This window comes from Triplophysa rosa, linkage group LG5 (assembly GCF_024868665.1).
Source record: "Triplophysa rosa linkage group LG5, Trosa_1v2, whole genome shotgun sequence".
NCBI classification, from domain to species: Eukaryota; Metazoa; Chordata; class Actinopteri; order Cypriniformes; family Nemacheilidae; genus Triplophysa; species Triplophysa rosa.
This window is the reverse complement of record NC_079894.1, coordinates 28603019-28616922: the sequence shown is the minus strand read 5'-3', so window position 1 is coordinate 28616922 and position 13904 is coordinate 28603019. Positions and strand designations below refer to the sequence as shown.

General features: G+C 44.1%; 1 protein-coding gene across 6 annotated transcripts in view; it reads left to right on the top strand.

The window, feature by feature from the left end:
• LOC130554346 (adenylate cyclase type 1-like) overlaps positions 1-13904 on the top strand; it is a 92494-nt gene that overhangs the window by 62513 nt on the left and 16077 nt on the right. For 5 of the 6 annotated variants that reach the window (XM_057333921.1, XM_057333924.1, XM_057333925.1 and 2 more), the window contains exon 9: positions 2445-2639. The exons of the other annotated variant lie outside the window; for it this stretch is intronic. In XM_057333921.1, the coding sequence (XP_057189904.1) occupies positions 2445-2639 (195 nt within the window). The remainder of the gene's footprint in view (positions 1-2444; positions 2640-13904) is intronic. 6 annotated transcript variants of the gene reach the window in all.

Sequence of the window (13904 nt, the reverse complement as noted above, 5' to 3'; positions counted from 1 at the left end):
AAGCCAATGGCTGTGGTTGAGGCGGATGGACACAGCATTGGCTGCCAGAAGACCTTGTAACAATGCGACACACATCTAGGTCTGATCAACCTGCGGTGGGCCTCACTTGGCTGAGGGTGTCTTGTGATAAAGGGCCGAAACACCCAATGAGGCTGAGGTGCACAACTGACGATGTGTCGCATTGATGGGAACCATACAAAGGGCATAATCAGCAGCACCTCACCAAAAGGCATCTTTCACCCAGGATAATGGATGTGATGAAAGTGGGATCGGACACACAACTCATGAGATGTCTCTCTGATAATAGCAAGGAAAGGTAAGTATTCTATGTATTTCTATAATCATTTATCCCCCAAACACAAAGAATGCCTACCCAACGAACCCAGTGAAACCTCAGACCTCATTTCCTCTATTCATATTCTTGTCTGCCTCCCCCTGTCATGCATAAGGCGTGGGAAATGTCCTATTGGGCAATTCAACTGTGCTGAAATAGTGGGATTATAACACCTAGTCCTATAAAGCGAATCTGTAACATGTCAATGTAAATCCTGTATAAACCAGAGTTGTTTTCAACACGTAGTACCCTATAATTCGAAACTGTGATTGTTTGCATGTGCGTAGAATAAACAGGGGGCGCGGGGGACATGTCCACCTCACTTTCAGAGTAAGATGATTCTGTCCCCCGCACTATTTGACATACCACCGCCACCATTCCATCCATGTTCTGTGGTTTGTTGAATAGATTTGAGTGAACTAACATTCAGCCAATCACAAGTGAGTGTTACGAGGCCAATTGTCTTCCGTGGATCTGTTTAAGCTTCAGTTCAAACGCATGGAACCGGGAACAGCAAACTGATTAATAAAGGTATGGCCTATATACACGCGTTAAAACAAGCTATAGTGTCGATAATGTATGCTAAGAGTTTGTGGAAGCAAGGGCACTATTACTTCACTGTCACTTTGCACACTGTCACTTTGCAGTTGCGGCACGGAGAAGAACGGAGTCATCACATAGCGATTGATTCATATGCTTAAACTTTTACCACAGTTGGGGAATCTATAACTAGAATATACGCACATATTGTGCTCAAAAAGAGCGTTTGAATAGCTGTGTTCAATTGAAACCCTTCTGTTTAGCGTGTCTCTCTAGCAGTTGAAATTGTAGGCTAATAAAATGCTTTGGTGAATTAAAGTCTCAATCTCCTGCTGAAACAACAAAATCGACATTGTTTCCCTTAAGTAAATATACATGCATGTAATATATAGTATGTGTATATACACACACACACATATATATATATATAGTATATATATATATATATATATACTGTATATAAAATGGTCAAGCCAACTGACAGTTTTGTCCCCGTCCCCAAGACAGTTGTGAATTCTTAATCCGGGACTGCAAGTGCAGTATCATTGTGCATAAGAGAGTGTATCAACTCTGATTGCATTAATATTATGCTTGTTTTACTGTTTGTTTGACTGTGCATCAGGTATTAAAGGAGTAGTTCACTATAAAATTAAAACTTCATGATAATTCACTCACCCACATGTCATAAAAGCCGTCTGTGTGTTTATTTCTTCTGTCGAACACAAATTGAGGCTTTTGAGGAAAGCTTTCCAGGGTTCTTATCCAAGCAATGTCCGTTTAATGCCCATTTTCATTTTCTTGGGAACTAACCAATCGTTTCGCTAGACAACACCATTATTCATCGGCTGGTGTCGTTTAGAGGCTTTTGAAGCTGCAATGAAACTGAAATTCGGACCTTAACCAACAGCCCCCTATTTAAGTGCATTATATGGATTGGAACCCTGGAAACCTTTCCTCAAAATTTGTTTTTCGAAAGAAGAAATAAACACACGGACGGCTTGCATCATAAAATTTTAATTTAATAGTGAACTACTAATTAGATATTTATTCAAATATACAGTGGTAGCAGACAATTAGTTTACAAACATTACCATTGTCTAAAGAGCACTGAAACTTCTGGTGAGGACTGGAGAAGTCCTCCACTTCCAGACACTGTATCTGCTGCTCTCAGTATCCATCTCAACTGTTTTTGTTTGTTTTGCCGGTGTGCAAATTCTTTTTGTTTATGCGCTAAATGACAATCCTTTTTATGCAAACCCCTCCCTCTTTCCACACAATAACCTCCCACCTTATCACGGTCGCCCACTCCCCCTTTTGGAACCGTTTTGAAATTGGAGGTGTAAAAAAACGCTGCTGAAGCAGGGGCCAGTTTTTGATACTTCTTTAACCCTGTATGCGCTTTTGTGTACAAGGCCATGACCGTCAAAATGTTGCAGCTGTATTTTGCTGTCATTCACTCTTTTTTAACAGTGTGGTAACTGCTTTAAAAACAGGTTTCAAACATATGGGGGGGGGGGGGTGAGAGAAATTGTCAGATTTTTAGACTTGTAAAACTCTGTTTCTCTGGCAGAAAAGAGTGCTTAGCTCCGCACCAGAGAAGCTCGGAAACCAGACTTCAGTATCAGCAAATGCCACTCAAAGCAGTCCGGGAACAAGAGTAAACTGCTACATCAACCATTTGATTGAGGCCCGGCAGGCAGAGTCTGACACAGCTGACCTGCACTTCTTCACGCTCATGTATAAAGACTCTGAGCGGGAGCACAGGGTGAGAACTAAGCACATACAATAGACATGCCACTCACAAAACACTGCTTAACAATACCACTACAACACCTTCACAGGTTTCAGGAGGTTAAAAGTTGTACAGCTACCATAATATCCTATTTATCAGGTTATCCTGTAATATAAAAAGCTGTCCAGGTAACTCAATAAAGCCTGACTAAAGACATAAAGCTGCTAACCGGATCATCCTGAGCTCTCTCTACACTCATGCATTTAAAACATGATGGGTAGTTTCACATCTTGTTAAAGGGTGGATAGTAATAAAAAGTTATATATGAAAAAGATAGATCATTAGCAATGATGACAAGGTTTACCCAAAAACTCTTTCATGTCCTGTTAACATTGTGAACTTCCAGAATGCAGCTAGAACTGTGTAACGTCTGATTCTATTTCCCATTCTTGCAATCAACAGAGGGAGCCCTTGCAAGACTACTGATCACTCTCTATTTCCTATATTTTTACTTCATGTTTGCACTGCATACAAACCTTCTCTGTGTCCACAACTGCACACTGTGACAGTACGTACTGAATTAGATAATGTATCTCATTATCAACCGTTAAATCAGTATGTTATATACCAGTGGTCCCAAAACTTTTTGAAGGCAAGGTACCCCTTTGTAGTGTTTTTTTTTCTCATGGCACCCCAACCCTGATTTAACTAAATGTACATGCGTACATACATACATATATAAAATTAAATCCAGATGAGCAAACAACAAATGAAGTATAAACAGCTGCATGAATTTATTACAAATGCATTACAATGGACATTATATGAGGTGAAACAAATCATTTAAATTAACCATCTGTCATTTACAACTCGATGACACGTTGTTACCTTTTTGTAATTGGCCTCTCTGATCTTGGATAACGCCAACTGTAACAGTTCTCTCCAGTCCACCTCTCGTAATGAGAGCCGACAAAGTTACCACGAAGCACATTATTTAATCTCACCAAGCGAAAGCTCCATCACTATACCGTTTCACAATTACTTGAACTCCCGGGTGGTTTCACGAACTTATGAAAAACCTCTAAAAGCAGCTTACTCCCCTTTTTTTCCCGTCCGCCACCTTTTCTCTAACACACATGAATACCCCGCACCCGCACTACTTTTCCCATCATCCAGTACGGTCAGGACTACAAAGCCCATATTTCTTAAAGGGACAATGCCCATATTCCCGCAACACCACTCTGGATGGTGATTAAATTATAACACCACTCTGGCACCATGACATAACTGACCTGCAACAGTATTACATTTTCAACGTAACATTTCAATAACAAATTCCACAATGCAGATAACAGGCAGAAACGCATTCAACACATTATCTCCCCATATACAGTATATATATATATATATTTTCCACACACATTTTTTTTTCTAGTCCATGTACATTTCCTTAATGAAGCATATACAATAGTCCATGAGCTCCCAAGCGGAAACTTCCTTTTTTTTCAAATTCAAGCCAACATGGTGGGCAAACAGTCCATAAGGCAAGGGGGGTAGCACGTTACCGGGGGAATAGGGCAAGGTGAGATTGCAACTTTCCCCTCAAACAGTCCATTTTTAAAATGCTAGTAATCCAACTTGGGCACAGTGCTTAAAGTCCATCATGGGTTAACGTTTAAGTTCCTTAATTCTGTTTGTCCTGTGGGAAGAGAGAATTAACAACAGAAAACAATGCATACACTCAATTTCAATGCATGGCAAGAAAATAACGCAAGTTAGCAAATTAATCTTATTCTCTTAGACAATAAAGTGCCTAACAACAACAACAACAAAAAAAAAACACCACCCGGGTTACATAGGAGAACACTATTAACACTGGACAGATGGTATCAAGATACATTCACATGCTTCAGTTCTTTCTTTTTTTTTAGAACAATGCATACAAGACAACATGAACAAGAGTCTCCCCCCCTTTTTTTTCCAGCAACTACACTTTAGGAAGTCCATTCTCCGAACCACTTTGGCTGTCTTTTGGTTCGTAGTGGCCGTTCCCCCTTTTGGCAATAAACAGTCCCTGTTAGTTCCTGTGGCACCGTGCTACCCCCACTGAGCTCAACATCCTCGGGCTCAGGCACTGAGATATCAGAAATTATGTCAAGAGTGGGTGTTTTATCCCGGGTAACGCTGTCCACAATTTCCTGGGAGATCAGGCTGTTTAGGCTAATGTCAACATTACTGGGATCATCTTCCAGGCTGGGAGGAGAAACTTCCAGAGGCTGCCAGGATTCAGAGTCTTTGAGCACCCTGCTGTTCTCCAGCGGCTGCCGAGCATGGTAAGGTTTTAGTTTATCGTGATGAACAACTTTCACCTTTGCCTTTGGGCTTTTCTGAATCCTGTACACAAGATCATCCAGGTGCCCCAAGATGAAGTAAGGGCCCTCATACGATGGGAGGAACTTCCTGATTTTGATCTTCACTCGTTTAGTCCCTTTTATGAGGTCCCACACAGCATCGCCGATTTTGTACTGTCTCCTCGCGACTGTCTTGTTGTACTGCCTTTTAGCACGTTCAACAGTTTGACCCAATGCATCCCTGGCAATTTGATGAGCCAGTTCCAACCTTTCTCTCATGTGAATGACATATTGTGGGGGGGTCTGAGCAAAGTTTTCGTTAGGGGGCATTCCTGCCACAAGGTCAATGGGCTCTGTTACCTTTCTGCCTAAGAGCATCATGTTCGGTGTGAACCCAGTAGCACTGTGACAGGTGGCTCGGTAAGCCATCAGGGCGTAGGGAATCATGAGGTCCCATTCCCAGTGACAACGATCTGAAGTAGTAGCCAGGATCTTTTGGAGGGTTGCATTGAACTGTTCGACCTGCCCGTCAGACTGCGACCGGAAAGGGGTCGTTCGAGTCTTTTCAATGTCTAACAGATCGCACATTGCTTGGAAAACCTCAGACTCAAAGTTACTTCCCTGGTCGCTATGCAGTGCCTGTGGGGCTCCGTAGCGACACACCCATTCAGACACTATGGTTTCTGCTACAGTAACGGCCCGGTCATCAGGAAGGGGGTAGGCTTCCACCCATTTGGTAAAGTAGTCTTGTACTACTAAAATGTATCGGCTAAATTGTTCGGTCTCATTCATGGGGCCCATCAGATCAGCAGCAAGTCTTTCCATGGGAGCTCCCACTCTCACAGTACCCATAAGCGCTTGGGGTCTCTTGGTGGGTCGGGCCTTTGCAGCACAGCTGGTGCATGTACGACACCACAGCGTCACATCTTCCCGCATCTTATACCAGTAGTACCTGGTCTGTAATCGAGACAACGTTCGCTCCACTCCGAAATGTCCACCGTCAGGTCCATCGTGCATATGGTGCGTGACATTCTTACAGAACCCTCGCGGCAAGATGATCTGGGGGTAGAAGTTGGGGCCTTCCATCAGGTAGAACCGTCATACTAAAATTCCATCTTTTAGATACAACCTTTTCCATTGGCTCCAGTAGGCTTTGGTTGCTGGTCCGCAAGGTGACACTCTGTCCCAGGATGGTCGCTCTCCTCCTTCTCCCATCCACTTTTTGATAGGAGCTATATCAGCATCAGCCTCCTGAGCGGAACGGAGCTCTTCGGGACTCCACCTGAATGGTAAGGTGTTGTTGGCAGTACTGATGGTTTCTATTACCCCCACTGGGCAGAGCGGTGAGGTAGATGTTCCAAGTGCATGGGCTGCAGCACTACCATTGAAGTTGCATTGCACAGCCTGGTGACACAGCTGTGGTTTACTTGGGCGAGGTTCTTTGAAATGGCAAGGACAGGTTGAACGACAAGGCCGTCTGGACAGCACGTCTGCATTTTTGTGGTGGCGTCCAGGGCGATGCACAACCTTGAAGTCGTACTCTCCCAGCTTCTCCAGCCATCGCGCTAATTGTCCCTCTGGTTCCTTCATTTTAATAAGCCATTGCAGGCTGCTATGATCTGTGCGTACGGTAAAAGATCTGCCAAGCAGGTACTGGCGAAAGCATGATGTGAACTCCACAACGGCCAACAGCTCCCTCCTGGTGGTGCAGTAATTTCTTTCAGTCTGCGTCAAGCTCCGGCTACCATATGCAAGCACTCGTTCCTCTCCATCCTGGAGCTGAGACAGCACAGCCCCGATTCCAAAGTTGCTGGCATCCGTGTCAAGAATTAAGTCACCACTATCCATTGGATAGCTTAATACGGGAGCAGTGGTGAGCAGCTCTTTGAGTCTATTCAAAGCTTGTTGATGCTCCGAAGTCCAGTGGAAATGGGCGTGTTTCTTTAGAAGATCATGAAGGGGTTTAGCAATCGTGGCAAAGTCTTTTACAAACCGTCGGTAGTAGGAGGCCAGACCTACAAATTGCCGCACCTCATGAACGGTTGTTGGTTGTGGCCATTCCCAAATTTTCCGCACCTTCTGCGGGTCTGTGGCAATGCCATCCTCAGAGACAATGTGCCCTAGGTAGGCTACCTGGTGGCAGAAAAGACAACACTTGGAGGGTTTGAGCTTTAGATTAGCTTGGTGCAGTCTTTCAAATACTTGGGCCAGACGATGGAGCATTTCCTTCACATCCTTTCCCAGCACAATGATGTCATCCAGATAAACTAGGTATGTTTCCCATTGCATACCAGCCAGGACGCGATCCATTAAGCTTTGAAATGTCGCCGGGGCATTGCAAAGCCCGAATGGCATGACATTCCATTCAAACAGCCCCTTCCTGCTACAGAACGCAGCGGCCCTCTTAGCTTCTGGGGTTAGTTCCACCTGCCAATAGCCTGAGGCTAAGTCCAGTGTGCTGAACCATTTGGCTGTTGACAACGTGTCCAATGTATCTTGGATACGTGGAAGTGGGTAAGCATCTTTAATGGTGCGCTCATTTAAAGCTCGATAATCGACACACAGACGATACGTTTGGTCTTTCTTTTGTACCATTACTATCGGTGAAGCCCAGCTGCTGTTGCTTAGGGAGGCTAAACCAGAATCAAGATTCTGCTGAATCTGTCTGTCGGCATCTCTCTGCTTCTCACACTCCATTCTACGAGAGGGCTGCTTCACAGGAGGGCCTGGCCGGGTCTGGATGTCATGCTGCACCAGGTTTGTGTGACCGAGGTCTGTCAGGCCAGAGGAGAACACATCACGGTAAGCAACGAGGAGCTCTGCCAGATCACGCTGTTCTGTCTCTTTTAAATCTGCGACACTTTCCGCATACATTGACTGCAAGTAGCTTGTGACAGTTGCGTGAATTAGGCCTTTAGATGATACTGATGAAGTGGGGGCCGGTACTACATCTGCCAGCTGGAGAACTCCAGCAACGACTCCCTTCTTTATCTTCACATCAGCTGGGCCAGGGTTGTATAGCCTGATGGGAATTCGATTATCTCGCTGGGCGTCAACCACGATCCTCGCCACTAGCACCTGATATTTCTCCATGAAGCCTTTAGTTGGACTCAGCAGCACGTCGCCCTTTACATGCCCCCGAAAGTGTGCGTTACCCGGCACAATATACTCACGTCCTGCTTCTAGAAGAGTAGTACGTGCTATCCGCACGTAGGTCCACTACCTTTGACTCTCAGAATTTCTGAGGTAGGTTGAGTCTGGGGTAATGCTGGAGCTACATGTTGCAGGTTGAGCCTGGGTGAAGGACAGTTCCGTCTCATGTGACCGATGCCCTGGCAGTTGTGACGGACAATTTCTCCCCAGTTTATTTTCCCTCGCTTGGTGAAGTTTCGTGTTTGGGATTTCACAGGTGTGTATTTGTGTCTTTGTCTCTATTCGGGGGTGTGTGAAACTGAGTTCTCCTCATCACTTTCACTTTGTTCAGGGCACTCCCATAGCGCAGCTGCTCTGGTTCTCCGCTCTGTTGGTCTTGTGGCAGAGTGCATGAGCTGTGTTACACTAGTGGCTGCACGATGTGTGGTTTCGTACCTGTGTGCAATTTCGTAAGCATGAGCTAGTGTGCGTGGACGCTCTTCCAACAGTCTCTGCACGATGTCAGCATCCCCCATCGCATTAATGAACACCTCAACACTAATGGAGTCCTGTTCTCTCTCAGAGCGATCTGCATAGACAATGGAGACTTTCTCATACATCTCATCCCTCAATACGTGAAGCGGCTCACCTACATTGCGGACTCTCTGCCTGAGTTCTATTCCAATGGCAGCAGCGTGCTCTGATGACGGCCCATATGCAGCTTCTATTTCTTCCACTATGCGGCCATAATTCCATCGACTTGATCTGGGGTTTTTGTGAATCACAGTGCCTGCAGCACCCACTAGACAGGACCTCATCTGCACAGCCATTGTCCTATCCGACCAGTGGTTAGCTCTGGCACAATCTTCAAACCGATTTAAAAACTCTCTCCAAGAAGTGGAACCATCAAACTGACCTGGTCGTAGCATTGGTATTCTTTCTTTTATAGCACCACGTTCCTCTCCACTGTCCGATGATAGATCGTAGTACATCTGGCGTGGCTTCTTTCTGTGTTGTCTGGATCTAATCAGCTCAAGAAAACAATGCTCATCATCACTGGCACACCCAGCATTACTTTCAGGGTCATGTACAATATGCAGAGCTGTAGCACGTTGGCAGGGTTTGAGATGCGTTACGGGCATGCGTTGAGACATGCATTTGTTCGTTTGATCACTGCATGTGGCATGTTGAGATTTTAAATTAGCTGGCGTGCTTTGCACATAGCATTGCGTATCAATTCCACTGTCATGTATCTCATTTCCCATTCCACTTTTAAAAGGGTTGGTTTCTCTTCCTGTTCGTGGTGAAACATAATGGTATGTGGGCGTTTTGACTGTAGCGGTTTGTGAGCATGCCGTATCATTCTGTGCGAAGGGGTTTTTACTGTCATTATTTAATGCTTGAGCATTCAATTCATTCAACCAATCAGTGAATGACATAGGCGTTTGTTTTTCATCGTGCTCCGTTAACATCGTAGCATTCACGTGGCCACCCATATTGACATGGGAGTATTTTCTCATCATGCTGCAGTGCAACTTTATAAACTTCGGCTTGGCAATCGAAAATATCAACATGACTCACCACATGTGAGAGGTCCCGGACGATGCCCCCAATGTTACTTTTTTGTAATCTGCCTCTCTGATCGTGGATAACGCCAACTGTAACAGTCCTCTCCAGTCCACCTCTCGTAATGATGAGCCGACAAAGTTACCACAAAGAACGTTATTTAATCTCACTAAGCGAAAGCTCCATCAACCTTAACCACTGACCTTACAACCTAAAAAGGAAACTAAAATACCTGTGCATGATGGAACTGTGTTATGGGTATTTTAATGGGATACATGTGCCTGCTATTGGGAGCACAATCTCTTGATACGGGTGTAGATTGTGGATCGTGCTCCACTGACAGGCTGCCTTTTTTTGTTTTTCACGTACGCCAGGGATGAGAATGCTACCTCACACAAGTTGAAAATGGCAACAGCAGACTGACTGTCGGTTTCACATTAGCACTTTTAGTGCGCACCCGGGTTCGATTAACTTCAGAATTCGGTTCTTTTGGGTGATGTGAACTGTCTTCTGAACCCGGGTGAGCACTTGCGAACTGTACCCGAGTACGCTTAAAAAGGGAGGTCTGGGTGCGGTTCATGTGAACTCCAGTACGCTTCGCTGCTATTAATGACGTATTATTTGGTAAAAATGTGTGCTTGTGTGTGTGTTTCACTCACTTTTCTGACGAGCGTGACTGACGCGCTCCAAGCAGAGAGCTGTAAGTCTCATTTCTGTTCGCCTTCAGCGATCTTAAGAGCATTTGCAAGTACATTCATAGACGAAAGAGCCGTTATGTACTGAAGCTTTGGAAACAAAACTCACATTTCAAAAACAAAAATGTATAAAAGTGAAGCGATGTAAGGCATTTTGCCGCCTTCTCCTGCCTTGTCGTTAAGCGACAGGGTAAACAGCAGCAGGCTTGATGACACAAACGACCCACGGTTCGGACCCAAAAATAATTATATGAATGCAGTCCAGTGGGGGCAGGGGGAGAAATCGTGAAACCAGCCTGAGATAGCTAGTATGGACCGCGTGTCCGACATGAGCGCGCATCAGTACAATGGGCGGAGCGATTCTCTCCTGGGAACAGTCCAAGTGGTGGTAAAAAAGATATTTAAACTTTCCATATGTATGAAATATATGTTATTTCGCGTATTTTCAGTTTCGTATGGACATGCTGATATGTTGGTGTTTTGATATATTTTAAAATATATGATGTAGCCCCTAGCCAGGGCTGCATTCAGCCCTGACAAAAGTTTTTTAAACGGAAACGGTGGTGCGGTTGAACACTCTGTTGTGATGACGCAAGAGTTGAACTATGGCAGCTGAGAAGGCCATTCTTTGTGTTTTTTTTTAAAAGATATTTCGGAGCCCGATGAAATCGGTATAAATACGTGTTGAATACTGCAAAATACATGTCTTCTAATATCTTCAATTGTTGCGTATACCGAGCTGCAGCGGACACATTTAAACGACTTTACTTGGACCCATTGTGCGAGCTGTCTCTTTAATACCGCGTGGGTTATACACATGTTGTTGCTGATTGGGCTGACATTCTTGACACGCCCACCAAACAAGAGAAAACGCATCTCAAACCCTGTTCCACACCGTTGCAAACCGTTTCCAGGAAACGTGTCTTTCAACCTGGAAACCATAGCAAGACGTTGCGCACCGGTTTGAGCTTGAACATGCCCAGTTGTCACCCACTTTGGGAACCACTGTTCTATATAGTATTTGATAACTTCAGTCAGGATTAGTTTCTTGGGTGTTTTTAATGCTCTTAGGGCATTTCATTTTCCACTTAAGGGGACATCTGAAACAGTGACAGTGTAAAGAATGGTGTACTAGTTCTCTGTTTAGTGGTCCACAATGCCATCGAAAACCCATGCAAAAGCATGAACGGCTTTTTAATAATTGTTTACTGTTGTGACCTCAATGCATGAAAAGGTTAACTATACATTTCTTCGTAACTATATCACTTGCACTTGAAAAAAGCTGCCCGGGTTACATTCTTCAGGTCTTTTTTATTTTTTCACATTTAATTTGGCGGCTCCTCAGATCCCTTTGCCTTATAGGTTAGAATAGTAACCATTCAATACATGCTGAGAAATATTGGCCGAAGCAGTAGACCATCCGAGTGTTTCTAGCTTATTTTTTTATTCTAGGGACCCCGACACAAAGCGGACAAGTCATGTATCACACTGAAGGAATTTCTTTTGCAATAACAATAGTTTAGATGTAAATTATCACACTTAATACAAAGCTACTTGCCACATGAGTGTTGATACATTATTTAATGAAATATTGATATACAATTTTGTAACTGATTTGTAACTAATACAAACCTTCTGCGAGGTAAAACGTTCTCCATTGTCCTTTAGCCAATGCACAATGTTCAAATAGGTGTTATCATTATCAACATAATCTTATATACATTATTGATTGGGCATATTTATATTTAGTTTATTTGTATACAGTTTATTTTCAAGTACAAGTTGACTCGCATATGCCTCCGTGTTTTTAGTTTTATCAGGAAATAACAGATAACAATGTCTAAAGCAAAAAATCTAAAGCAACTCACAGTGCATTTAGGCTATGCATTTTATAATTATGTTAGAATTAAACCCACAATCTTTTGCACGGCTAATGCAGTACTTTTCCACTGAGCTACAGAAACACATAAAAGTGATGTTAACAGAATTTACAGTGTCAGCAGTAGTGATGGGTTGTTCATGAATGACTTTTAATAACAAGTTGTCTCAGAGAGTGCTTCATTTATTTTATCTTGACTATGTGCAACATCCTGTAGAATCAGTACTGGAAACAGAAATGATTAGTTCACCTTAGTGAATTAGTTTTCAGATCCAAGTCTCTTGTTCTTTTGTCATGTGGCAGCCCTGCAGGCTAACCTATGCAGTCTAAACCAGAAAGAGAAATGATTAGTTCATCTCCAGAGTTTTCGGGTCTGAGTCCTTGGTTCATTTATTATGTGACTGCCTGCTGGATCATTATTCAGTAATGCTATGTAATGTTGTATGTGTTATATGTTGTTGTATTGTGTGCCCTGGAACTGAATAGATCTCTATTCATCGTGGGCGAGGTGGAGGAAGAACCTATCCCAAAACAATTTTGGAGGGGATGCAATGGTCAGCAAGCTCCAGTGACCATGAACCTATAAATCATAAAAAACAAACCTAAGTAGCCCAGTGTTTGTGGCAGCTGCCACGCTAGGAGCCACCAACCATCATGGCCATCATGCCAGAGGTCCCAAGTCTGGTGTTCCTGGAGGTGCCAGTGTCAAATGTTCCTGATTTCCTGGAATCAACATCACCTGTGGTAGCTTCGGCCTTGTTGTGCGTTTGGGCTGTGCACTGCTATTCTCCTCCAGAGACTGCTACAGCCCATGAGTGTACTCCAGAGTTCCCGGAGCTTCCTGTCACGGTCAAGATGGCTGAACCTGAGTTCCCTGAGCTTTCTGTCATGACCAAGATGACTGAACCTGATTTCCCTAAGCTTGCTGTCACAGCCAAGATGGCTTCCCCCAAGTTTCATGTGTTCCTTGATTCAGCCAATATGGCCGTTCCCAAGTCCTTTGTACTCCTTGACTCAGCCAAGATGGCTGTCCCAGAGCTTTCTAACTTCCTTGACTCAGTCAAGAGGGCCGTTCCCATGTCCCATGTGTTCCCTGACTCAACCAAGATGGCCATCCCTGAGGTCTCTGTGTTCCCTGCCTAAGCCGAGATGGTCTCCTTGGACTATCCTTTGCCCTGGCCCTTGATCCCAACGGCTCCTCCCTGTTCACCATTGTTCCTGGTACAAACTGCATAGACTAGTGTATTGGGCTTAAAGGAGTCATTCAACGGAAGTACGTGTTTTTCTTTGTCTTTTGTGTGTTATAAGTTGCCCATGCATGTATTAGACACGTGAAATTGCAAAAATTTAAGTGTCGGAACAAAAGATGTATTTTATCTAGAAGCGAATGCTCACCTAGACCTGCCTGAAATGCCTCGTGTAACCACACCCCCACAACTTGACGTCAGCTCGTGGAGTGATGTGACTAAAACCGCCCAAATCTACACGCAAGTAATGTGGGCGGTCTTGTAAATCTCATTGTACCGCCGCCGGAGCAGCCATGTCGTGGAGACGCTGTGTGTTCCATTGCCAAAAGAAAGCCTCTTTGTTTTCTCTGCCAAAAGATGAGTCAACAAAAAACGAATGGTTACTTTTAATTTGAAACCTGATGTTCCGAATATGGTAAGAGGCGTTA